Consider the following 27,679-nt stretch of genomic DNA (forward strand, 5'->3'; position numbering starts at 1 on the left):
AAAGGAAAGATCTCTATCCTCCAAAACAAATTGTACTAGCTGATACAAGGTAAAGCATTATTGAGATAGTAACAAGACAAACCCACAATCACATTTTGGGAAGCTCTAGCATCTTTCAGCCTTTTAACTTCCTTGTATGGCCTTCTGCTGATACTACAACCATTTCACAGGCAGAAGCAGAAACCCGACAACTCAAGTTCTCCTTGTCAACGACAGGGCTCTGAAAATAAGGAACAAGACTGGACTGATTTTTTTTTCCTCTTCCTAAACTGCTGCTCAGAACTAATAAGGAAAGCAAAATTGAAATCCTGTATATGTGTGGTCCTACCTAACCTTCACTGGCCCAAGTGGGCATTTCTACAGTTCTGCATTGCCTTTCGCTTCTCTCTCACTCTCCAACTGGAGTTTGCACCATGGTCTAGTAAGGCAGTCATTACGTTACCTGACCAAGAAATCCCTCTTTTTCAGCTGGATCAGCTCACTAAAGCAGCTCACAACACACCTGCACAAGCAGCATGACCAGCACAAGGTGAGAATTGTGTGGCTAGAAGCAAGAAGGGAGGATCTGACCACAGCAGGGCCAAGACATTTACCGAAGCCTATATAGCAGAAGCAACTAATAACATTTGAAGTATTACTTTCTAATTACAAAATAAGTGAAAAATTATAGCTCCCTGGACTTCAGAAAATGAATTCTCCAACAGTGGTTCTGCCCCCATGTCTTGGAATGATGCTCCAAGACAAAGCAGCCTGAACAGAGCCTCTCCATCTCTAATTGGTATAGAGTACCTATGTCCATAAACAGCAAAAGAAAAACGAAAACCATAGAAACAATGAAACGCAAACACAGCCAAGGTTAAACATCTCATACAAGATCACAGATGATCAACTCTGAGTAGAAAGCAAACCATACAGAAAAACCTGGAAGCTCCAGCAGTACTTCAGCACTGTCTCAAAATCCCACACGACAGCTTGGTGACAGTCAGTCACTTCTATCTGATTTCTGCCTTCTGATCTTGACACCATTTGCATTATTGGCATTTGAAGCTTCTTTTTGCCCAGAACCACTCAAGCCCTACCTGCTGCCTCCTCAGGTGTACTATCTGAAGACCTCCAATGCTTTAGATTACCCTCTTCTTAACTTTGTAGCTTGTGACAGGCTAAAATCCAATACAGAAATGAATCAAGAGATACTGAAACAGCATAAAAGGCAGTTAAGGAAAAAACATTTCCAAACATTACACAAGTCAAAAGCTGCCCTAAATATTTTTATCTGTCAGAAAGAAATAACAATCAAAAAATTTACCTTGATTTCAATGTTTCCTACTTTAGCAGTTGATCTTATAATGGGTCTGCCAACCAAAGCTGGAAAAATGTGCTCAGGAAAATTCGAGCCTGCATAGCCACATTTCACAAACTGAAAAGGAAGAAATAATTGTATTAGAATATGCATTACTTTTGTTCACAAGTAGAAACCTGGTTTGGGGTAAAAAATTAAAAGTCAAATTTGAAGAGCATGTGTCCCACTGGAAACCAATTTAATTTATACTTTCAAATTTTACACATTTTAGATGATGCATAGATTTTTAAAACTGAGTAAAAGTATTTTCCAGAATGTTTTCTGAATCAAGACTATCAGATTTTTGAGAAACAGTTTAAAATCTGATAGGTACATTGCAAGGTATAAAGGAGTTCAGTGTCCAAATTTGGATTTCCTGCCACTCTATTAAAAAAGTCCTCTAGCAACCTGAAATCTGTAATTTTGTAATGGATCACCTTATAATGAGTACACAATGAAACCTAATTAAATCACCTCTCCAATTAGAGCACATTGTAGCATAATGAATTACACACCAGAAAAAAGCCCCAAAAGCTTGTGAATTCAAGTTTTATACTCTTGTTATAAGTGCTCAAATGTGAACTAGCAATTCAGATGGATTTCTCAAAGTTTCGTAATTTTGACGCTTTCCTTTAAGGATAAAGCCTGCTGCAAGGACTTCTAAAACCAACAGAACAACCAAAACCTCAGATGATGGCAGTTCACACCAAACAGGATGCTCTGAAAGAGTGTTTATTACCCAAATATATGCAAAAGGAAGCTTTATATCACTGGGTTCCAAGACAGTTTACACACTAGGAAAACAATGACAATTTACTGAACAATAAAAAAAATATAGTCACTAGAGGAAGTTCAGTTGTAAAATGTGAACTTTAAATGTGCCAGCAAGATGTTTAGTTCATAGGGATCAGCAAGTTGTGCTCTTCAGCTATCCTATTTTGATAGGGTACTTTCATGTATCATACTCTACTGTTCCAGCAGCAGCTCATACAGAGAAGACTCCTCTTTTATTCGCATAAAGAATGAAGGAGTTCTTTATTCGCATAAAGAACTCCTCTTTTATATGCATAAAGTTTGCATACCGGGCTATATCAACATGCCAGAATAAAAACATTTTCTTCTGCAAAATAACCCAAGCAGTTGAGGTGCAGCAGCAGTAACCCAGCACACTGGGATCCCTCGGGTTGGAGGGAAGCTCAGGAGCTGTCTTATCCAACGCTGGGCTCAAACCAGTCACCACTGAATTCTGAGCAACTTGCTCAAGAGCTTGGACCAGCTGGCTGCTGGGAACCTCCGAGAACAGGCAATTCACAGACTCCTTGGGACCCTGTCCCAAAACGTAATTATCCACTGCAGGTTGTATTAAAAGCCATCTGCTAGAATTTTCCAAATATTCACCAAGTTTTCTGAAGGAAGGTCTGAAGACTGCCACTGGAACAATTATCCCAGCAAAGAGTACAGCTAATTGCAGCTGAGAGGAATTCTGTCATTACACTAACGGTAACATGAAAAGTCACTTGTGCTGTTGCTCGTAATTATTCACCTTACTGCAGTAAAAAAGGACACCTGTTGTGGAAAGAAATTTAGAGAGCTGGTTACAGACAAAACCAATAGATATTTAATTAAAAGTTGGGGTAATAGAGGGGAGAAAGGATTTTTATTTTGGTTTTTTATGACCCAAGTTTCTTTCACTCCTTCAGTGCTTGCCCTCCAAAGGCAGAGCTCTTTGGAATACCTGAAGAATGACACTGTGTAAACAACTCATTTCACTCATTCTACTTCAAACCCAGAATACTCTGAAAAGGCAAGTATTTATCAATTCTTTTGGTTACACTAAGGCCAGACCTGCCTAGGAGTTGTATAGATCTAATCTGTGCATTCAAGAATGCAGTACTGCTATGAGAAACCAAAGAGCAGCCACAAGCACTTCTGGATCGCATACCTGAATACACCAGTATATCAGAAGTAACAGAATAAGGAGTATCTAAATAAATCTAAAACTTAAACTCCTGGAACACCCCCTCAAGAACCTCCACTACTCAAATTTTTAAACCCTCTATATTTATATAGCAACCCTGATGTATGCAAGCAAAACAACTACTGCACAAAATGTAGCATCTCTTGGGCAACCTTTAAAACACCTCTCAGAATCACATACAACTATACTGACCTAAAAACTGCTGACCTACAAAACCACAAAAATTCTTACTATTTGATATGAATAGTAACTTCCAGCCTCTTTTTGCATTAAGATCTCGATGCATCTTCCTGGGAAATTAACAAATTCTAGGTTTTAAAAACAGACTGTCATTTCTCCAACCAGCCTAAAACACAATCAAAACCAGATTTAATTGATGCAAACTACAATGAATTAGAATAAGCTTGGACATTGACAGTCTGTTTGCCACCTCTTTCTGGCCAGAACAGAGAGCCTTAAAAATTACATTTTGCAAAGTTTGATAGGCTCTGCCACAGACAAAAAGGACAGAATTTTAACTTGCCTTCAAATTTGAAATTTCCCCTTCCAGTCTACATAAAAAATTGGGGAAGATAAGAACAAGAACAAGTGAGCCTTCTTTGTCAGCTTCTCCATCAATGGGCACATCCCCAGTGTAGTATTGTCCCTGACACTATCTTGAATATTCAGCTGGTTCAGTAGGTTTGTGATCACCTAACATTGCCTATCATGGCTGAAGAAACAGGCTCAGTAAAACCACCAACAGGAAAATGCACAGATCTGTATAATAACAGACTTTGGACTCTTTTAGATTTTTTGAAGGGGTACAGGAAACATAAGATACCTCTCCCTCCTGTCCCTTACAGAAAATCCTTTGAAATCTTCAAGCAAACGTTAAGAACTGCAGTAATCTGGAAGAAGCTTCTTTTTTCTAAGGCCCAACATTAAACGCTCACTGTTCTGCCACTCTCAGTTTGAAACTCTCTAATTTAAGTACAGTGCACTTGTTTCATTTCCACCTCTTGCCACGCACACCCCTCAAACCAATTATTGAACAATTTCAGTACAATGCTCATGTTTCTAACAATAACACAAGCACTCCATGAATTTACCCATTTCTGCAAGAACTTATTCATAATTTGTTTTTGCACACATTTGCTATACATTCAGAATGTTCTAAGAACAGCTATATAGACTGCCTGTGTGCAAGACCATGTATGTAACAATTTTTACCATATATAGTTTCTTCTCCATTTCACTGTGGTTTATACCGAGTCTTTCACTTCCTACTGAGTCATCAAACACTAAGAACTTGCATGTATAAGTGTTCTTTCAAACTAAAAGAATGAGGAAGCTTGCAAACAAGTCACATGACTGGTTTTAAAATGAATACTAATATTCTTATCACATCTCCGTGCTTGATCCTTTCCACTGATGAAACTCTCAAACAAAAACCCTAAACACAGTTACAGCAATTTTACAGGCCAATAAGTAACTTTCTGTTTGGCCTCTAACAATAAGAATATCCACCTCTAACACTCCAGACCTTTAAGGTGCCATTGCCTGCCTCCCACACGACATGTTGCAAGAACTTCCTTCGAGTCACTCACCTCTTCCTCAAAGATAGGCTGCTGCCTATCATCAGAAGTCCTACTGCAGCCTAACAAGAACAGTAAATTTGAAAGACAAGCCTACAGTTAAAAATTCACCTTATTTTTCCAAAGATATTCTCCATTTTTTATCTATAAGTTTTCTGACGCCTGGAAAGAGATTTAATTTCAATCATGCTTTTAAGTGTGAGATACCAGAAATAACTCTAAAATAAGACATACCTTGTCACATAAGCAAAATATTATTATCAGAATACTGGTTTGACAATATAGAACTACTTGATATCTCAACATGCAACTGAGACTCAGAAGTTTTACTGAATGGAATTTTTGTCCAGCTTTTTTATCCCAATCCTCATTCAATTATCCCAAATCAATGTGAACATTTTGAGTTGATGGATTTCACAATTACTTCTGACACTCTGCTCTCCCACCCAAGGAGCTCTGTGGCTTCCAGACACACATTGTTCTGCCCAAAGGCTGAGCACAACCCAAAACCACCAAGCTGAAGTGACACAGGCCCCTCCTCTTGCACCATGAAGGCACCTTCCACTCTTGTGGTTATTTATATCCTGCTGGTCCAACTCACAGAGGGAAAAACTGTATGGATACAAGATGTCTCTGGAATTCACAGCACACAGAGATACCCAAGTTGTAAAGAAATGTGTGTGGCACACCCAGCTTCGGAAATCTGGTTGGAAAAATCGCTTTTACCAGCCGTGTCACACCTGAGACCAGCCAGGGCACAACACTGCTGTCACCACCAATACACTAAACATTTTACAACTCAGTAGTTATTGCCATATAAAGGACCACACCAATGGATGAAGCTCTGAATTTATTATTTTTTTAATCTGGGCCTCTCAATAGGAATATTAAAGAAAAAAGAACAACAACAACAAAAACAAAAACCCTCAAACTAAAAACAAACAAACCATAAAGCAGCTTCTATATCCTTTTTTAACAATAAAATGCTATCTCTTCTTTCCTTTTTCTAAATGATAGTGCAAAAAGCGCCCAAAGGCTCTGAACTCTAGCCCTATTAAAGATAATTTTTGCTATATGAGGTTTAACGAAGACATCAAAACTGTCAAATCCCTGAACTGTCAAATATGTTCTTCTTCCTGAACCATCCTAACAATTTCAGATGCTAACTGAAAACCCCTCTAATTTAGGATGCTGAATCTCTAATAAAATAATCCTTTGTCTCAACTGTTCTTTCCTAGGCTTATTTAAAAAAAAAAAACCAAACTAATAATTGCAAGTATCCATATTAAAAAAAAATATGAAACCCTTGGGGTTTTTTGCCATTCAAGAGATCTTAATGCACCACCAGTTAAGGTAACTCTCCACATAATATTGCTTTACTAGGGGAAACCCTAGACTGCCAAAAAAAATTACCAAGGGTAAATATCCACCGATAGCATCTGATCTCTTCCTGCTTTAAAATGGTATCTTTTTCACTTCCTGCCAAGGTGCCTCACAGCCTGACAAAAGGATGAATTTCCAGTGGGTGCCTGCACGCTTAAGGAGGCCAGAAAAGGTGGAAAACATGGGGAGAAAACCTTCCATCAAAAAAAATGCCGATTTGGAAGTACGTGGCAGATCAGAGAGGTATTAAGGAAAGGATGATACTCTATTTTGAACAGCAGCTGCCAAAAAAAAAATCAAACAAAAAACCCCCACCAAAACCCCCAAACATTTCTCTAAACGAATAATCCTGCAGACACAGGACACATCCTAATTGCTCAATGCATAATGCGCTCATTCAGAATTTTTAAAAATCGGTAATTTTGTCTAAACGCGCGTTGCTACAGGGAGACCCGCTCAGGTCACATAGAGAAATCAGGATATTGACGATAAAATGAGAACGCCGAGCGGCTGGGGGCGGGCAGAGCCGACCCAGCACCGCAGACCCCCGGCGGTGCCCCCGGTTCGGGAGCACGGGGACACCCGGCCGAGGGCCGCCAGCCCCCCCCGCCCATTCATTCCGCGGGCCCGCGAGAGCGCCGGGATGGCGGCCGGGCCCGGCGGCAGCAGCAGGGCCGGGCGGGCGCGGCCCGCGGGCGGTGCCGGCAGGAAGCCGGGCCGGGTCCGGGGGGAGTCACCCGGCTTCCCCTTCCCCTCCGCCCCGGCAGCAGGGCGGGTCCCGGCGCCGCCCGCAGAGACTCACCCCAGTGCCGTTGTCGCACACCACCACCTTCCTTCCCAGCGTGTCCATCGCTGCGACACCGACACGGCTCCGCACCGGGACCGACACCGACCGCGACACCGGCACCGCCCCGACCTCCGCCGGGCCCCCCGAGCGCGCCGCCCGCCGCGCGCGCACGCCGGAAGCCGTCAGCGCGCGCCACCGCCCCGCCCGCCGCCGGCCCCGCCCCCGTTGCCATGGCGGCGGCGGCGGCCGGGGGACACGGGCTGCAAAGCGGCCCCGAAACCGAGCCCTCGAGGCGCCCCAGGGCTCCCCGAGTCACCCCAGCTTGCCAGGTCGGCTCTTTGTGTTCGTCTCCTACCATGCCGAGGCGGGGACCTGAGGGGCCGCTCGCCTTCCTCCCTCACGCCTTCCCCTCCCTGCGGGGGTCTTTCTCCTCTCTCCTCGCACTGGCGAAATCAGGCAACTTATAAGAGCTTCTGTTTGTCATTAATGTTGTGTTATTCCATAGCTCGACATCCCGGAGGAACTTCTACTTCTCCCAGGAGCTTTTGCCCAGGTCTGTCTGGTGAACAGTGTGCATTTGCGTGATGGGTTCTGAATAAAGGAAAAGATAAGTGTAATCTCTTGGCTCCTCTCTGGCAGCCCAATATTTGTTTATTGTGTTGCCCCAAATTCCACTGACTTCCACGAGAAGTCAGGAAGAAACCCCAGGTTTTTCCCTCCATGCCACGGGCTGTGTCGGTCCACTATGAACAGCAGCCTGTTACAGTTGGGTATCACACAATATAATCACGAGGAGGGTTGTATAGTTAAGGGAGTTATTGTGTGGAAAATCACGCTGTGAAAGGCCAGTGTCTGCAAAGGAGAAAGAAGAAGCCTGCAAAAATCGATTTTATTTGAATAAAGGGAGAGAGCCCAGTGGGCTCTGTGGGGTTTCTCGAGACTTTTTGGAAGAAGCATGTTGCCCTCCTCCTTTTTCCAGGTACAGCCTTCCTGAACCATCTCCTACATACTCCCCTTAAACGTGTATCCTTCCCTCATTGTGCACGGCATGACCATTAAAATTAACCATTAGCCCACCCTGGGTTGAGATGTTAATACTCATAAGTCTATTAGGTCTATGCATTTTCCCCCAAAGTTCAGAAGTTCAGGCTGTGCTTCTCTCTGCAACAAACTCGCATGGCTTGATGTTGGTAAAGACCCCCACACCCATTCTTCCAGAACCTGGCAGGTCCTTTCGCATCAAGTCTTTTGTTAAGACTCTAAACCCATTTCTCTTATCACATATGGATAGATGTATATGTTTATGCTTGTATTTTTTTTTCTACCTTTGATTTTACAGAACAGTGAGAACAATGAGAAATTTTATAAATACCAGAATATAGGTATTTATACAAATACCATATATTTGACTTTTTTACACTTTAATCACATCCAGATATTGAGAATGAGGAAACAACAGGGTTGTCATACTTAGTAGGATGAAGAGGCTATGGAAACAAACATGGACTGATCCAGTGGCATGCAGCTGTGATGGAAGGACATCCTGGTTGCTCTGCACAGCTTTACCTGGGTATGGATTGCTTTCTAATATACATATGATTAATAATCTTCTTTTAATCTGCTTTTCAGAGTATGGCACCGTTTGCACTGCTGGTTGAAGCCAGATGCATAAAGCAATTGCCTTAAAAGCGTGCTCTTTGTCCAGAAAAAATAATGAATCTGTATGTTTGAAATCCTTCAGCTTGTTGAACCCGGCATAGAGGGCTCACTAGGGGGACTACACCCTGTTTCCTATTCTGCTGTTGGACTTGCTGGGTAATTCTGAACACAGCACTTAACCAGCCTGTGCCTCAGTCCCACAAAGCTGGATATGGTACCATGGCACGTCATACTAATGCTCATGTAGAAAGCATCTGCAATCTCTGAGTGAGAAATATTTCATTATGGATTCACATTATTTCTCAGACAGAATGCTTCAGCTGTGCCTCTTCATGCACAGTGGTGGCAAAATTTACCCTGCTCCAAGGCAAACTATGTTTTAATATGGCAGCAATGAAGTAAAAAAGAAGCAAAATTTCTTCAGTAACTTTTCTGAGCTTAGATACTCAGTAGGTCCTTTAATAGGTTATATATAACACGCAACTCCTTCTTAATAATGTTTTGTAGCTTTTGTCAGATGAGCCTTTTCCTGCCAGGAATTTAGGCTATCAGTTAAAGAAAACACAGTATGACAAAGGGTTAGTTTGATAATTGCCATCAGAATTTATGGTGTAATTAAAGTCTGTCAGGAAATAGTGATACTGAAGTCTGGCAAATATAAATGGTTAATTTGCTGTTTGTAGCCCAGCATAAAGATTTAATATCAGAGGGATATAGGTTCTGTACCAGAAGTACCTGAACTTGCATCCTGCATGGTATAGTCAATAAATTCACCATTGTTCTTACTACCAACTGTTGCTGATGTTAGCTACTGGATAGCCATAAAAGATTTTTGTATTTTATTAAATGTCATGTACAGTGCAAGGAGAGAAAATTAATTGGGGTTTGAACAGACATCTCTTTTAAAACTTGTTTTACTGATTTAGCTGAACTGAGATATTACTTCTTGTTTTAAAGATTTTTTTAAAAGAAGTTTCTGTAAGAAGAAAAGTCATGGAGAGAACTATCCACGACTAAGAGTTTCCTAAGAGTCCTAAGCTGTGACTTCTGTGTCTGAGTGAGCTGGATGTCGTGATAGAAGATGATAAAAGTATGATGACTAGGCAGAGTGCTGAAGCTTATCAGAGAAAGTACTACCTCTCTCTTATAATGAGCTTGATTGACCTTTATTAACTTGCCAGTTAAGTGCTCTGTGCTTAACCTAATAGTGCAGGCATACAAAGAGGCAGGAAATACTCAGAATTAAAAGGGAAAATGAGTTATTGCAACAGCTATCCTATAGCTCTGCTTAGTATAGAAGATAAAGGAGGGTATAGTGATATCTTGCTTGCAGCAAAGCAAACAGTGTGTTCCTTAGTCCTACCTCCACTCCCCACAGAGCCCTCTCTCCCAGTGTAGGTATATGGAATTTGGACCTGCAAACTCTGGCTGGCTGGAGAAACTGAGGCCAGTTGCTGATGAGACTGGTTCCAATGTTGTATTGGCAGGGCAGGAGAAAGACATTCTACCTGAAAAGTAGCATTAATCTTTTCTCTTCAATAATCTGTTTGGCTTCTTATTGAGGCATTTTGCCTTTGTCTTGGATTTATTTAATTACTTTACCAAAAATAGAAAACTAGAAATATTCACAGAAAGTGTCCCCTGACTAAACACTAAACACTGATAGTTTTCTGGATTTACCAAACTGTGGATGTAATAAGTTAAAAACAGTATGGATACCTCTGAATAGATCATGGTTTAAAGGGCAGATAAGCCCTCAGCAGACACACCTTCAACATTGTGTGACTACCTCATTAGCATTAAGGGACTCTGACCTTCCCCAGATCCTGAATAGCTCACTTTTTTCCTGGTTATCAAAGCCAGCCACACTCAGGTGCCAGAGGCAGTGTGGGCATGGGGGCCAAAGTAGGATAATTTTCCTTCTAAGAAAAGACAACTTGGTTGTCAAACTGCACCAGCCCAGGAGTGCTGAGCAGGCCTGGATTTCTGTGAAGGACAAAAGGGTCTGGATTCTCCTCCCTATAAGCACCACCCATTCTGAGTCATCTGAGCTAGAAGTACTGGCATAATTGCAAAACATCTTCACACAGATGGTATGATCCAGTGTAGGTTACATGAGGATTCTTGAGTGAGATATTTGGATGTAGTTAAAATACTGTGAGGAGAGGTTTTTATTGTTGGGTATTTTTCACAAACATTTCTTCACAGGGCAGAGAAAAAGTTTTTCTTTTTTAGCATCACAGGGGTACAGAATATGAACTTTTATTTTTGTTGGCTCACTTCCAGATAAACATAAAAACACATTGTAAAGGTCACTTTGTGTTTTAAATTCAACAAAAAAATCCATTTTATGTAGTACCTCTAGCATATGTCCAGTCTGCCATTCAAAACTTTTAAAACTCAACTTCAAACAAAGTTATCCTATAGACTTCAGGCACAGCAAATCATCATGAATTTTGACCACTGTAGATGTGATGATGCTTTGTCACAAAAGCCCAGGTCTGTGCAGGTCATATACTTGTGCTGATTTCACTAAAATGTAGGGGCCAAAAATAGTTTTATGGTAAAGAAAAACTGCCTTTATAGCTTTGCTTCTTATTTGAAACAGTTCAATTTCTGAGGCCTGAAGATGAAGCAGCAAAATGTGCAGATGAGATGTGTTGGACACTGGACTCATGGGAAACCCCTGGATGCTCTCTCTGGACCCTGTTCTCCATTGCCCTAAATATTTTGTAGTTGTTTACATGTGCAGCAGATGCAAGGTATTAATAAATCTGAATTCTTCATTTACATCACTGGTAACATTTTGAGGCCACTTTCCAGAGATATAAATGGCACCCAATGGAATTTCAGAGTTTCAGAAACCTGATTTCCAGAGATTTCAAGTTCTTTTTATACCAGCTGAAGCGAATTAAACCATTTTCTGAAAATTGGGTTCCAGATATTAAAGTCTGGCAGGCAAAGCTGGGTTATCCAAAATTAGATGCCAATTCTGAAAATATAATTGTAAATGATCTCATAGGGGAAGTCTGAGACAAAGTTAAGACTAGAATCTAAATCATCTGACACCAATCCTGTGCATTAACCACAACACTGATATTTAATACTGTGAGCTCGAATATTTGTTAAAATAATAAATGCAGTTTTCAAAATTCATCCACAGCACATGCAAAATAGTGTTTTGATGTAATTTGCTGAATTCTGGTAGCTGAAGTCAATTTGCATCTCAAAATTTCAAAGAAAGTCGTTTCAAATAAATTTATTCTTTAGTGTGGTGAAGTTAAGCCTCATGCAGGTAAATATTACTCTTAATTAATTGATTAATGGTTTTTTTAACCATTCTTTATCTGTTTTCTGCACTTTTAAAGTCAGTTCTTACCAAATACTTCTACATGAGAGTATCTGTAGTTGCTGTAAAATACTGTACATATTAGATGGTAAAGAGCAGTGAGGTTTTCCATTTTTCCTGTGAAGGCAGCCTGAGTGAGCTGGGGTTGTTCAGCCTGGAGAAGAGAAGGTTCTGGGGAGACTTGATTTTGGCTTTTCAATACTAGAAACAGGCTTTATAAGAAAAGCAGCAGAAGACTTTTTACCAAGGGCTGCAGTGACATGACAAGGGTAAATGGTTTTAAATGGAGAGGGCAGGTTTAGATTGGGCTTAAGAAAGACATTATTTATGACAGAAGTGATGTGGCACTGGCACAGGCGGCCCAGAGAAGCTGTGAATGTTAAGGGTTTGACTAAGTGTGAGAGAGACATTTCGGAATGAACTGCAGTGTCTTTCATTAAGTAGCTTTTCCAGAATGCATACAAATTCTCAATATCTGTTATTGCTGGGAGTTTGAATTGCACCTTTCACTTTTTCTCAAAAGACTTGGTATTTTTAAAGCCTTTTGTTTCTGGCCAAGTCCAAAAACTTACTAAGATTGAGAATGAAAATGGGGAAATAGCTCAAATATGGGGATGCACCACTAGCTTAAGATAAGGAAAACCTCTCTTGTCTTGTCACACTCAATATCACAAACTTTCAACTAGCAACTGCCCTGAATTTCAAATTATATAAGACAAACAAGAAGGAAAGGAAATACAGAATTTTGGGGGGGTTGGTTTGGTTGCTTGCTTGCTTTTGTTGTTTTGGTTTTTTTATTTTGCAGGTGAACATGGTACTTTTCAGGTGAACATGTACTTAAAACTTTTGAATGAGAATTTTTATGCTTGTTGATTAGGGAGATATTGATGTCTCAGGCTAGATAGTAAGAGAGGGACATGCATTTACTTAGATTCCAGTAGCCAGGCTCATCAAGAGAAAGTCTCAGATGCAAATAAAAGACTGTGAGGTTGTTACCTAATTGATTAGAAGCAAAGAACTGTCAGACATCTGGATTGTGCAGAGTGTAAGACTGGCCTCTAATTTCTCAACTTTGGCAGTTTTGATGCCTCTTGTACTTTAAATTAGTATTAATACTTGCGGGGAAAATGCAGCTTTTCTCTCTTTAATCTTTCTCTCTTTAATCAACAATTTATAAATGCAGTAGCACATTTCAAATGTCAGTAATGCATTTTTATCTGGCAATTGATTAATGTGCGTAATAAGATGGATAGGCCTATCTGCTGAGATGCTGAACAGTGTCACACACTGTAGTGCTACTTGAGAAAGAAATCATTTTTTTAATTATTATTTTCATTAGGGCTCATAGCTTTGGATGTCCATGGAAATCAATAGCTGCTCTAAGATGGATATAACATACTGCATGGTTGCTCTAGTTCCTGTAACTTACGTAAATATTTGTTTCTAATTATTTTTGAGGAAACATCCTTTCTATGCAGAATCAGCTTTACAATCAAAGCCAGTATTGGGAGGAACACCCTGATCAGATTATTAATCAGCCCGTGAGGAAGTGGAGATTTAAAACAGGAGGTGGCAGCCTTGAGTAGTAACTCAGTGCTGTCTTTGCTTAGTTAAGCTCAGATCCAAATGGAGTCACAGCTGGGCACAAATAGCTCAGCATCTCTGCCCTTTTTCTTAAGCATCACTACGGCAAGCAGCCTAGATAGTGAAGATGGCAACAACTAGCTTCATAATTTTTGCTTGGTAATTAAAACTGTAGCCAATTAATTTAATACTTTTAATGTGAAGCTGTGAGTTTTCCTAGATTTTTTAACATTTGGGTGAAGAGTTGCAGCAGGAAAGACCGCAGCACACTGCAAAGGCAGAATTTAATCTGTGTCGTTCTCCTCTGGGTCTGTTTCTTCTAACTAGGAAAATAATGTTGCAGACAAGAATAACTAATAAAATATGGAGTTGATTTATTCAAATGAAAGTTGTGCCTATTTCTGGCCTCCTTTTTGGTATCCTGGAATTTTGGGTGATTCTTAATCCCCTAACTGTAGTGTACAAGCAGGTCATGAGGTACTTCTGTCTCCTTCATGAACTACCACACAATAATGCCAAGGTAAACTACTTTTATTAGCAATATCACTGAAATTTTCTAATCCATAAATGAGCAGAAAACCTTGCAACTACACAGTCTCAGCAGACAGAGGAACTTGATGACATCATTGTTTTTCCCCTGTGAAAATGCTAAGTTGGAAAAAGACAAAAAAAGATTAAATGAATCAGAATAGCTCCATGCAACCTCCCACTTCTAATCTTTTTGAAGAATGTGAACAATACCATTCAGTGGTAAAAAATGTAACCAAGAGAGTTTTGCAGTGTTGTTAATTTCTGTTGAATATTCATAGTAGGAATTATACTTGTAAATTTTGTGTATGTATTGATGGATTTTTCCCTACAGCTCCACTTTAAAAAAAAATTTTGGGCCAAATTTCAAGTTACAATTTTTTCCTTCAGCTGCATGTGAAAAGTTTTCATTTGAAAGTTTGCTAAGCAACAAATCCTTCAAATAGAACAGGTTGCAACTCTGCTCTGCCTAGAAAGTACACATGCATGTAAGTATTGATCCATAACAGAACTAATTTTCTGAGCTTTTTTTTTTTTTCTTTTTTTTTGTCACAGTCTGTAGGCAAAAAATAGCATTTTCCTCTTTTTCCCCAGTGGCTTGAATCCTGCAGTTAACCTGTGCATGCACATATCTATCTGCTGCACACAGACACCATTGCCTGGATGGATCTCAGTGAGAGACCACGTTTTCTGTAACAGTCCAGTCCTATTAGGCACAGTAGACATTGTCAAGGAACTTTCTGTTTAATCTTTTTATTAAGCAAATATTTCCTTAAGTTTGCATAAGCAGTTGCCCAGCCATGGCTTCCACACAAACCTTTAATAACTGGCAGGGTGTGGTGATTACATTCCCTCAGAGGCTTCTCCTCCATCTGACTACCAAAAGTAATTTATTCCTCAGTTAATTTGTTTTATTTTTCTTCACTTCCTTTGTCTGTCACAGGCAGGCAGATCAGGGAGTTAATAGCTGTCTTTTTAGTGCAAGAAGTGGGTGGGGGATGATTGTTTGAGCCGGATTCCCTGAAGAAATAAGGCTTGTATTATCATTCTCTGCCTATTCCAACACTCAACATGCAACATTAATAATGTGGAACCCCACCGGCCATTTCACTTCATGTGGAAGAGGAACAGGGGACTCCAGTCTTCCAGCTTCCTAGCAATTTATGGAAGTGGATGGTTGCGGGGAGGAAGGAGAGCCAACTACTGGCTTCTAGTATTAAGGCACTTGTTAATTTAGGAGATACATGCCAAGTTGTGAATATCAAAATACCAAAAAATTTGAGATTTATTTGGAGTCAAGATGAGTGTGTTTTTGGCCACTGAAACTTATAATGAGAAATATGGTTTTCTTTTTATGAGTAGGTAGTTTTGGAGTCTTAAGGGCTCACTTTCTGATTGTTGCTTTCTTGGAACAACAGTAGCTGCAGCCTTGGCTGGGTTAGGACATGGACAGATGTTTTGTTCTAGATACATCTGCGCAGAGGAAAGAGGTTTTCCCTCCACAGCCACATAGGTGCTTCTAGCTGCTACAAACTGGCCTGTCATGGAGAAGTTTTTATGGGTTTTCCCTAATTCATAGTAAGCACAGAGGTGTATCATTTTAAGGAGTTTAAAATCCTGGTCTGAGGTATGGCAGCTGTCTCTGCCTCACCTGAGTTAGCAGTACTGCCGTGAGCTGCTTTGTTAGCACCCTGAAGAGTAGTCAGGAGCTTCTGAGGTAGTTAATCTCACCGACTGGCACTTCTAGATGTAGAAGAAACCACCTCTACATAGCCTGAAGCACTTTGGGTAATTCACAAGCATATGGCATCATGGGCAGGACTTCTACCTGCACAAAAGGTGAGTGACCACCATTTGGGGATTTGAATATCTGAGCTCAACAAAAAGACTCATATGCTTTTACAAACCAGTTCCAGAGCAGAGTCACATTTTAAATTGGGCCACATGTGGAAATGGCTTCTTATGCTAGAAAAACTGTAGATATGTGGAAAAGGTATTTGAAGAAATATTTAGTAGTTTGAGGCACTAAGGAGATCTATTCTGAGAGCATAGCTCTCAGAACTATGACTGTGAATTGCATGAACAGATATTTAGGGAACCCTAGCCCTGTGTGTGGTAGAAAAGTCTAAGAGAAATGTGCAAGAAGTCCCTGAGTAACGGAATCATTGAAGCCTGGTTTCCAATGGATTTGTGCTTCATGCAAGTTCTCCCCCTGGCCTGTATGGTCTTTGTCTTATATGGATTGTCTGATGCTTGGTAAGAATGAGGCTTTTGCTACATGCTTTTCCATGGCTGGGGACATCATCTGGATCTCCTCTTTTCCCAGCTAGCTGCCTACTTTCCCTAAACTCAGGATGATTTTGTGTTTTGAAACCTGTGATTCATTTTCAAATTTAGTTGAAAATCAGCACTGGATGAAAAAGTCACTCTAAGAGGAAGTGAAGACAGCAGAATAGGCACTCACACACAAAAAATGATGACAAAGCTTTTTTTTTCCTTAGGGAATCAGAACAGTTGGAGAAGGCATTTCCTTTATATTTGGAAATTTCCAGCAATGGCAAGGTTATTTACCTCATTGGGAGATAGGGCAAATGGAAGCAGCTTTCTAAACTTAAACCTGCTTTCATCTTGCAGCCCTGTTTTATAGAGAACTGAGGGACAGGTTTACAACGTTGTACTCTTGTGGAGGGGCTTTGTTGGCATTTATTTGGAAGTTGGATATTCGTTAGGTGAAAATATGCTAGGAGCTGGTCTATATCTTTATGTAGATTGCATTTTTTGACTGTTTCTTACATCAATATTACTGAGAAGAATAATTTTTGCTTAACCTGCTAGTCATTCCAAAATTACATATATTTGTCTAGTGGGGATGAATGAGAAATCAAAATCCAGTAGCAGGTGCACAAAGCAATCTACCTGAACATGTAGGTCAAGTTTAATAGGCACATTTTGTGAACCAGGACAATTGTCTGTAGCTCTTATCAACATCTTCATCTTTGACCTTCATCTCAGTAGGTAAGAACTCCATTGTTTTGCTAGTGCTTTGGTTGACTTGAATAATAGTCTTCCTTTAACTATTTGAGAACATGTAGCTGAAATACCTGGTAGTGGCAAGCTATGGTTTTGTCCCAGGGAAAAAACACAAGAGCTTAAATGGAAAATGAAAGAGGGACCTATCAGAAGAACTGTTCTGAATAAACAGCTGTGCGCATGTCCTCTCTGTCTCTGAAAATTTCATTTCACTCCAGGCATGGGCTTGAATAACCTACCTCATGTTTACTAACACCAGCTAAAAATTTATTCTACACAGAGAATACACACCTTTTTATTCTACACAGGGAATGTATACTGTGCATCAGCCTTGGTAAGAAAGAAAGGTGGGTTTCATGTAGATTATGTAATTGCCTGTAAAAAATTATACATCTTGACTGCAGAAAACAAAAGGGCTTTATCCAGGTGCTTAGCCAAGTGCACCTCAGGTCACATTTTCCAGTGTTATTTTCAATGGTCCTTGGATAGTTTTGAATATTATCTGCTTAAAAATTAACTGTTGCCCAAGAATATTTTACTGATTTCACTGGTGAATATCTAAAAAAATCTGAAGGCTACAGGGTAGTCTTTAGTTTCATTTCTTTTTTCTTTCCTCCTTGCCCCATTTTTTCCCCGTTGAAGCTGGCACAGCCTCGAATATAGAGATTTTTTTTTTAACTCTCTGATCTCATGCCCTGAATTATGACCTCATCACTCCAAACTAATTTCTGGTAGTCATTTAGCAGTACCTCTGCTAAATGGGGATATGTAAGTTAACTGTGAGGATAGTGAAGTTAAGAAAAAGCATGTAGTTTAACTTCTAGAACTCAGACTAAGAGTTTAGTGCCAAAGCATAGAAATTCTGAGTTTTTCCTAATGAAAATGAACAAACTGAATTATTGAGACGATAAAGATGGTATTATACACAGCTTTGCTTTTCTTATTACACATTCTATTCATTTTTCCTATTGAAGAGAACAGAATTGAGAAAGTAAAATGAACCACCCTCTAAAGGCCAGCCAGCTTCTCTCACCAAATGGTCAGTAGACAATAAACAGGCAATTCAGAAGATAATTCGTTCTCTCCATCATTGATACACATTTCAGGAGAGAGGAACTCGTCCCTCAAAAGAAGGAAGGGATGGAGTTTTGTATATGCAGCTATCACTGCTTAGCTTTCAAATTAACACTAACAACCTTATCCAACCTGTTTTTGTGAGTGGAACCTAATGAAAATGCAGTCAATATTTGCAAATGCAAAGCTCTGCAGCAATATAAGTGTTTCTACTATATTTCACCCTGCTCCACAGCGCAGCAGAGGAGATTTTTAATTTACCCACTAAGAACAAAGTGCTGATTTGGCTCTGTGCTTCTTGGAAACCGTCTTTGCTCTGCTATTTCCTGTTATTTTCTCCAGTTTTGTATTTCAGAAGAGAAGAGGGACCCACTCAAAATCTCTCTGTGTTTGTGTCAGCATGAGGTGATTTCTTGGACAGATGTAGATGGGTGCTATTTGCAGGTGAAAAGGGAATGAAGAGCAAAAGCACTGCAGAAAGTTTTCTCCTTTTAGTTGTGGGGCTTTGATGCCTGGAGGCCAGCACGCCACGGCGAGCAGCCGCCCGCAGCGCTGACCTCACTTGACGCGTTCAGCAGAAGCTGCTCAATCTCGTTTCCTCAGACTTTAAGCATTTCTCATGACTGTTCCTCCTTTCGTGCCGAGACACGAGCCATGAGCCGGGTCGTGCTTGCTCTGGCAGCTCCTGTGACACCTCACCTATGTAGGTGGCCTTATTTCAAAACTTTCTGGAAGCCAAGTTGAATTCAGTGCTTCCAGAATCTGCGGATGACCTGGCTGGAACTGAATGATTGTCCATAAAACCATTTGCACTTTATGTTTTGTGCCCTTGACAGATCAGTGGTTGGGAAATTTGTTCACATGCCATCTGCACCTGCTAGCCTTGCCATGCAGGAATAGGTGATTTCCTTTCCAAACATGATTGGCTTCTGATATCAGTAGGAAATTGGCAGCTCTTATATGAAAACAGTATCCAGTTTCCCCTTTTCAATTTCCACTGAGATAGGAGTTGTTACTGTTATGGTCTCAGTGCTCTGTCCAAATTCTCCTCCCCACATAACTGCTTTTTCAATCATTCAAAGCCAGTTTGTCAATAGTACACAGCATCATATCTTCTACTGTGTATGAGATTGTTGTGAGATCATTTTTTCCCCAATATCACAGGCTTCATTCTAAACAGAATTGCAAAACCTACAGTGAAAAGATGTCCTCCTTCTTTTGTCTCTTGGTCTTTCTTCCTCATTTCTATGAAAGAATAAGAGAGTGCAGAATAAATGTCTGTCTGGTGCTGGTGGTAGGGCTTAAGAAACAACATCATGGAATTGAAGTGTACTTTTCTTCCTATTTCTTTGTCGTATAAAAGCATTGATGCCAAGTGTCACTCACAGTGCTTTCAGTTTTCTTCTCAAATGGCAGAAAGCTGTTGCAATGACTTCTTTGTAAGAGGTGTTTAAATCAGCAGATACAGAATCAGTGGTGCTGGGCAGGATGCAGGCAATTGGCTCATCTCCAGCCTCAAGTATCACCTTTGCAGAGAGCTACAAAGGAGTTTTTTTTTGCTGACAATAAGATGGTGAATTTTGTTTCAACTCTAAACAGCATGAAGCAGCTGTGCTGGCTTTACAAGTGATTCAAAGGTTTGCTCTCCCTTAAAGTTAGGGTAAATTTTTTGGTCATCCAATGTGTGCCATGTATCTTTTTCCTCTTGTCAGTTACTGGAGGTGGAGATAGAACTGTGGTTTTGTCTGTGCTTTCATGTAGCATTATTAATGAAACAGGTAATCCTATTTGTCTTGAAATCAAGGCAAAGATCTCTTGTGTTCTGTCCATCTGTTCCAGACACCAACAGCATGCTCATCACCATGGTATTGGAACAGTCTGGTACACAAATAGCAATCAGCAGTTATTAACATAATATTGTTACTTTGTCCATAAAGCTAATATTGGCAGAGATACAAGACATCACTCACTGTGAGACAGTTTCTCCGGTGATGTACTTTGTTCTGCCAGAATATGATAATATTCTGTATAAAAGTCAATAAAAGAGTTGTTTGGTTTTTTTTTTTTGCTTTGTTTCATGTTAGCAGCAAAAATTGCCAGTATAATATAAATATATCAAAAATTTGCTTTTACATCCAGTAATTTACAATCCATTTTTATCTAGTTGTGGAGCAGCATTCTTTGGAAAACAAAAGGACTTTTTTTTATTATGTATTAGATCAAATCAAACCACTGAAAGTTCCCCTTTCCTTCCTTTTTTTTTCCCAGCTGCTGATAGAGACTGATACAAGACTGGCTGTTTGCATGCAGAATACCATTTATTTCAAACTGGACCTAGACAAGTTCAGGTCTATTCAGCAGGTCATCTGTAGTGCTGAAGGACTGTGATTGCAGCCCACCAGGAATCTCTCAGGCTCCCAAAATATCCTGAACACCCACGAAATTTGGATGCTCCTTATTTGTCCTTACTCCCTTTCATACATCTCATTTATATATGTTCAAAAGCTCAACTTGAAATGCCTCCTTTTTGTTTTGTCACTTTTTTTTCAGAGTTGAACACACACACTTTTAAAATCCCTGGTATTTAAATTTCTGGTTGAAAGGAGTATATTCCTCTGCAGTGGCACATTTGTGCCAATCCAGTTAAATTAATAGCCCATCTATACATCACTTTTCTTCCCTTCTTAATCAGAAAACATACCTGGGAGACCTATTTTCTAAGCTTGTCTACAAAGACTTCTATATCACAGCAAGATGGAGCTTTTTGGTCCTGCAACTTCACAGTTGCAGGGTTGCAGCCATGAAACAAAAGTGAAACCAAGGCCAGCACGCCACGGCTCACGGTTCCTGAGTTTTATGCACAACAACATTTGCTTGCTCTAGAAGGCAAATTGCTGCCAAATTAAAATTTCTCTAAGCATTATAGGGCCCATGCCAGTGCTGCTCTAATGAGAGGGGACATCTTTATCTGAGCTGGTTGTGATGATGTCAGTAGGGATGAGCAGATTGTGCCAGCAATTACTACTCTTTCAGGGAACATGAAACTTAAAATGGTCATGGTGTTGGTTCAGTCTCCATTTTTATATCAATAGCTTCTTTTTTTCTTTCAAGTTAACTACAATAACTAATTAACGTTAATAATTAACTATTAACTATCACAATAAAGTAATTTAAAAATGTAAATGGATTCTTAAGGATGTTGCCAAATGGAGCCATCCATTTGTTTGGAAAGGCCAACAGGATCTTGTTATAAACAAAGAGGATCATTTCCTGTACGTCAGCTTTGTCTTGAACACTTTTTGTGTTTAAAATTAATAAAAACTAGCTTTTGGCTCAGCTAAGGGAAAGAGTCAAAAGTACTGAGTGATTCTCATACATGTCTAGATGCAATGAAAGGCAGAGGGCAGCATTTTTATCCTGTCATTCCCTGTTATCACTCTCAGTTATTAAGCAAGTGGTGGGTATTAACATCAACTTTGTCTCAAACATTTAATAGATGTTACTCACTAGACAAAGTGCATGTGCCCCATGTTATTTCTTTCAGGGCTTGTCTCTGACTGGATGCATTCCAGATTGTCCTTTGGGATATAGCCCAGTGAGCAGAAGAAATGGGTTTGAACTTGGCAAAATGGCAATAAGCATAAAGGTACATTTGGAACTTTCTTGGAATACTCTCTCCTATCTTATTATCCTAGATCAGTATCTCAGTTCTCTGCAGTCAAATGCTTCAGAGCAAGGCTATGGAGAGGAATGAGTAATTTCTGACTCGGTTTAGTGCATTTATCAGGACTGAAAAAGTTACAGCTGGACTAAATGCCATGTCCACAGATTGTTTCATGAAGCTCTTTTTGTCACGTACAGTGACTGCCCACCAAAAGAAAATGAAGATGCATTGCTTCAGCTTTTATAAGAAAGATGTGTGGCAAGTTGTGTTGTATCCCTGAATACAAAAAGTTTCCAGGGACTCTTAGGTCTCTCTGCTCCTGTGCCTGCAATGAACATTGCAACAGTACTCCCCTTGTCCTCTTCATTTGAGATAGGCTGCATCCTCCTCAGTAATCTTTGAGATTTATGACTTACAGCATAAAATGTAACCACTAAAATAGGGCAGATGGTTTTTCTGCACAATTCTGAATGACTAGTTGAAGCAGGATCTGGGGGAGAATGTGTCATAGTTTTGTAGAACTGGGTGCCTTTTTAAAAAGCTTCTCAGAGTGGGGTGCTCATTCAATTTACCACGTGTTACACTGGGCACACTCTAGAAAAGATCAAACACTGCTTTGAATTAACAAGGAGGGCTGGGATCTCTGATATTGCTAATTATGTGTTGGTGCAAAGCACAGTAGCCCATTGTGCTTTCTGAACTAGAATACTAGAACAAAAAAAAGCAGTGAAAAGTCATCACTGCAGAAGCTGTCACTCTTGTTCCCTTGTGTGCTCTATCTCTTCTACAGGGAGGTCTCATGGACACCAAAGACAAAAGCAAATGTCATTGCCCTGATTATTTCTTGATTCTTCAAATCCCATCACACACAATAATTCTCTGTGGCTTTCTGCCCCACATAATGTTTTGATGCTCTTGATTTAGGTATGATGTTGCTATGGCTTTTGAACCACGCATTTTAGCAGATTTTGTATTTGGACATAAAAGCCCGGATATGGAATGCATATTACACAGGGAAATATTGTGTTAGAAAATAAGCAAAATTAAGTAGTTAATCTCATGTACTCAAACTGTCACCCTTTTTTGCAGGGTACAAAAGGAATCTCATTAGTTAATGAATAGAGGCAATGCATGCAGTGTGTAGGGAGTGACTGCATTTAACTATGAATTACTTGATCTTTGAAAAGCTTTTTTTCTTAAGGTAAAAGGATCAAATATTTTCAGTACCTTATCTCAAATGATATTATTTGTAGTTATTTTTCACAATAGCAAATGGAATGTAAATAGGTAATGGTGAATTCATAGCTCCTGAAATTATATCTGTTCCCTCTCCTTTTGCTTGCTTTCAGGAAGAAACTGGAGAGCTGCTTCATCAGTGCCAATCCAGACTGTGGTTGGTCTCATGAAAAGGACCCTATTGACAAATTAGTACAGCTACCCTCCCAGCCATGAAAGAATACCTCATACAAAAAAATCCATAGGTCACTAATAGGTGTGATAAGCAGCCTGTGAGATTTGGGAGAAACATTCTGGTATACCTGGAAATCAACCTAGATCTAAATTACCTGCCATTGTGGATATTTTAGTCTTAATTAATGCTTTTCCACCACATTTCAGAACGTATCCTTTATCTGAACAGCTTTGCTTTCTTGTTTGTTTGTTTGTTTTTTTATGTTTGTCAGTCATTACACAGTGCTATTTAGAATCAATTTAGTACCCTTCCATGTGTTGAGTGGTTGTGGTGAGTGGTGAGTGATGATTGCAGGATTAGCATGCTAGTAATTAAATGTTGCTGCCTCTCAGCTTGAAAATGAAACATCTCTTTGGAATTAAGAGTTTCTTGCTTTATTTAGGTTGGGCATGTCTAAATAGCATAGGTAGGTTTACCTATGCTATTAAGTCAGTGCTATTTAAGTCAATGCAGGCACAGTGCAATCATAAAATAATAAAATTTAAAAAGCAAAATGAAGAAGGGGGAAGAGTTGAGAGAGAGGAAGAAGAGAAGAAGAAATTGAGAGAAGGAAAACAAATTCAACCAATCATTAAAACTTTGAATTGCATGGGAAATTTTCTACACTTTGCTGAATCTTGGGTGTAATTTCCTAATTTTGGGTTTGTGCTATCCAGATAAAGGTTTCCTGTCTGGACTCATTTTTACTCACAGATGGGTCTTCAAAATTTTAAGTGTTAAGTTGTGTAAAATAGGACGTGTTGCCTGTTTGTTGAAGCCTGGGGGGGTACCTGTCTCAGTAAAGTAGAGGCTGAGTTCCTTACCATTTGTGGACCCACTGAATGCTTGATTTTCATATTGGCTTTACCACTATGAAGAGTTTTACCTCTTGAATTCACTGATTAATGTTCTAAGCAGAATGAAGCCCTTTTTTATTTTTCTCAAAATCTGCTACCAAAAATCACATTATTTCAGCATTCAAAGACAGTTCTTTGCTTTTTCAAAGACATATAAGACAGATCTGTTCCATGCTTCTCACAGGACTGTAGCAGTGTAACCTCATATGATACAAATGCTGAGCTTCTGTTTGAAATAATAGGGATGATGCCTAGTCCTGAACAGACATCAGAAGGATTTTAAATAAAGGTTGTCACTGAGAGGCCTGTAAGCTGCCCTCACTTAGTTCTGTCTGGCCTGTGTTAGGGTGAAGACGAAGGGATTTGAATGTCTTAATCGAAGCAAAGTGTGAGCTTTTTACCTTTAGCTCTTGTTACATTTAAGGATTCATGCTGAATAACAATAATAAAAGATTAATCCCATCTGGTTTTCTGGTTGATTGTTAGTTTAATTTAGTGTATGATGACTCAAAGTTTAGTCTGCCAGCCAACAAAGGTATGCAGTTATCAACATTACTGATAGGATAAACCAATTATGTAAGCTTATTTTCAAATCTCCCGAAATCCCATAAGACTTAAGCAAGTAAAACCCTTGCGCTAAAATGTACCTGTTTACAGAAAGGTACAACATCAAATAGAGGTTTCACTCAGAACTTTGGGTAGACTAATTGGCCTTGTTGGTTGCTTTTGGTTTTTTTGTTGGTTTTTTTTTTTTGGTTGTTTTTTTTTTTTTTTCTTTTTTTTTTGCCTTTTTTTTTTCCATTTTTAAGCATGAAATCTATCAAACTGAAAAGAAAGTATGGACAAGAAAAACACAGTTGTAAGAAAGAATTTTGAGAGTTTTCAGAAGGACTTCTTTGCTTGCAAGGCTGTGGAGGCCCAAGCCCTGAACAGTATGTTCTGTGTCTTGATTGTCTAGTTAGTGCTGCATCTTTGAGCTGTAACAGTATTTCCCAAACTCCGTGTCTAACCATTGCCTTGGCAGGACTCCAGACTAATCCTGTGGGGAGAGGAAAGTGCCTGTGGAGCTTGGCAAAAGTTCCTTGTCCTTTCCTCCTGAAGATAGGCATTTGTTCCTGGGTAGTGTGGGAGGTGGCTCCTCCTTCCTGCATTTGTAGCCACCATGGAAACAGATAATTCCAGAAGACGGTCTAATAATGCAATTGCAGACCCAAATGTCATTACAGAGGTCTGAGACTCTCTCTCCTGACACTAATTGTACATGCATCTCCTGACAGCTAAATTGTACATGCATGTGCAAGCAGTGTCACAAGCCTACTCATAAATGCCCCAAACCAAGTTAGACAGAGACTCCAAGGGATGAATAGGATGAGAACAACATGCCAAGGGCCAAGAAAGACAAAAAAGCACAAAGAGATTCAAAGTTTAGTTCATGGAAGGTGTGAAATCATATTGTCAATGACAAGGGAGGCATTCTATTGTTGAATTGCATGTTGCAGGCCCCTGTAAGCATGCACTACAGAAAGTATTGATGATGCTGTGCAAGGCAGGTGTGTAAAAAGGATGAGCAAACAGAGGAGGATCGTGAGCAAAGAAAAATTGTGAAGAAAGTTTTTGAAAGAAGAGGTCAGAAGAGAGCCTGGTGGCACAAAAGCTGATAGGGAAGAAAAGGGGCACGACAGCACAATGAAGGCTGAAAGAAAGCACAGCCATTGATTTAATTTGCTGCTTTTCATTGGAAATGTATCCTTTTGCCAGTTCTGGGTGCCATGCACATGTGTAAGAACATACAAGCTTTTCAGCTTGCCAGGGTGAAAGTGCCTTCCAGAACTCTGGTGTCAAAGGCACCTAAAAGACCAAATGAAACAACCTTCAGTATGAAATCAATGTCAGTGTTCAATAACATCCGGTGCCAGGCAGGGAGATGCCAGCCCAGCTGGGTGAGTATGTGCCAGAGCATTTGGATGGTAATTGGCTGATGAATCGAACTCTTAAGCAAACAGATACCTAGGCAAAGAGCAGAGCAGCCAAATTCCAGGGAGCACTGCCCTGCTATCTCTGCTGTGTTGCAAAATCCGTGAGTCAGAGGGAGAAGACAGCCCTGGGCAGTAGCTGCACGGAGTACTCTGACCCCCACTTCTGCAAACCTTGTGTTTCTGGGCCCTTTTCAAGTGTGCTTCCAGGCAGGACTCTGCCCGATGTCTGTGAGGAGGTGAACGAAGGTCTGCAGCAGGAACAGAGGGTTCATTTGCTGGAAGGAGATGAGTGCTGCGAGCAGGACATCAGGAGACAGCACCCTCAAAGCCCAACCTCCTGTTGCAGAGTTGTGGTCCAGAGTCTGAGCTGTCATTACAAAACCAAACAGGCCTCAGCTGGCACAGAGCCACAGAAACTCAGCATAGTAGCTCGAGCTGCATCTTCTTTAGTGCTTGGGGCACTGAAGATTATGATTGAAAAGATGCCCAGGATGTAACACATGAAGAAAAGTGTACTGAATTTATCGGCAGCCTTAAGTAAAAGCCTAAGTTGCTTAATTTATCCTTGGAATTATTTTAGCAGTGAGCTTTTTTTACCTTTCTTGTGGGTGCTGTCATAAATGGCCTGTGGGAACAGTGGAATTGTCATATCTGGACATTTTCAAGAATATCACTATTGAGATTCAAATAGATGCAGCTGAAGCAGAAGAACTTAAGGAGATCATCTCCTGGAGTCCCTTCCAACCTTCTTTTTTTGCATGATTTTAGCAAATCTGTTCAGTTGCTGTCCTAAGCTGGCAATATTACCCTGCTTCCAGAGGCTTGTGTCCCAGAAACTCCAGCTCCCAAACCCCTCTACTTCTTCCATGGCTACTCATGCAATAAAAATGTAGTTTTGTCAGTTTTGCAAAATATTGTGAAATCAAGATCTGAACTGTGGCAGCAGTGTGAAGTAAAACAGAAAGATATCAAAGTTAATAGGTAACCTGCTTATTACAGTGTTTCATGTCCTGCTCAACATAATTTTCTACTTCAAATTTGGCTGACAGTTGCCCTAAAAACACAAGTGTGCTCACAGCAATACTGAAGCAAACTAGGCTTGAAGAAAGGAACCAGAACAAGGTGCAGGATCTCCTTCTAGGAGTTTTCCAATAGAGATTTAGCTCACCACAGTTGGACATCTGCTCCCAAAGCATCCTGCTATCACTTCACATCCACGTGCTCTTGACACTCCACTCTGCCAGCACCTCTTGTCTCCTGCCTGTGACTGGGACCAATGTGAAACCTTGGGCTCCATTCCCCTCGCTGTAGGAGGTGAAAGCACAGGTCGGATGTCCAGACAAAGTGAGAGGTAGAGCTGGACGTGAGCTGGTTCCTGGTGATTCACAAACCACTAAATTCCCTTAAAGCAATGTGTGATAGTGGACCAGCTCTGTTTAACAGT

General features: G+C 40.2%; 1 protein-coding gene and 1 long non-coding RNA gene across 6 annotated transcripts in view; one reads left to right on the forward strand and one right to left on the reverse strand.

The window, feature by feature from the left end:
• ACTR2 (actin related protein 2) overlaps positions 1 to 7,249 on the reverse strand; it is a 23,103-nt gene extending 15,854 nt beyond the window's left edge. Inside the window, exons 1-2 of one of the 2 annotated variants that reach the window (XM_038132018.1) lie at positions 7,080 to 7,249; positions 1,307 to 1,417 (exon numbers count right to left, since the gene is read on the reverse strand). In XM_038132018.1, coding sequence (XP_037987946.1) covers positions 1,307 to 1,417; positions 7,080 to 7,127 — 159 coding nt within the window. In that variant the 5' untranslated portion in view covers positions 7,128 to 7,249. The remainder of the gene's footprint in view (positions 1 to 1,306; positions 1,418 to 7,079) is intronic. The other variant, XM_038132019.1, reaches the window with a different exon arrangement.
• Positions 7,246 to 24,884, forward strand: LOC119699042. 4 transcript variants are annotated; one of them, XR_005256336.1, is made up of 6 exons: positions 7,246 to 7,393; positions 7,570 to 7,617; positions 8,500 to 8,634; positions 11,332 to 11,485; positions 21,833 to 21,934; positions 23,302 to 24,884. It is a non-coding gene; the product is annotated as an uncharacterized LOC119699042 (long non-coding RNA). The 4 variants fall into 4 exon arrangements; XR_005256339.1 differs by lacking the exon at positions 11,332 to 11,485 and having other exon boundaries at positions 7,248 to 7,393; XR_005256337.1 differs by lacking the exon at positions 21,833 to 21,934 and having other exon boundaries at positions 7,250 to 7,393.
• The last annotated feature ends 2,795 nt before the right edge of the window (positions 24,885 to 27,679 follow it).

Source organism: Motacilla alba, chromosome 3 (assembly GCF_015832195.1).
Source record: "Motacilla alba alba isolate MOTALB_02 chromosome 3, Motacilla_alba_V1.0_pri, whole genome shotgun sequence".
NCBI lineage: Eukaryota > Metazoa > Chordata > Aves > Passeriformes > Motacillidae > Motacilla > Motacilla alba.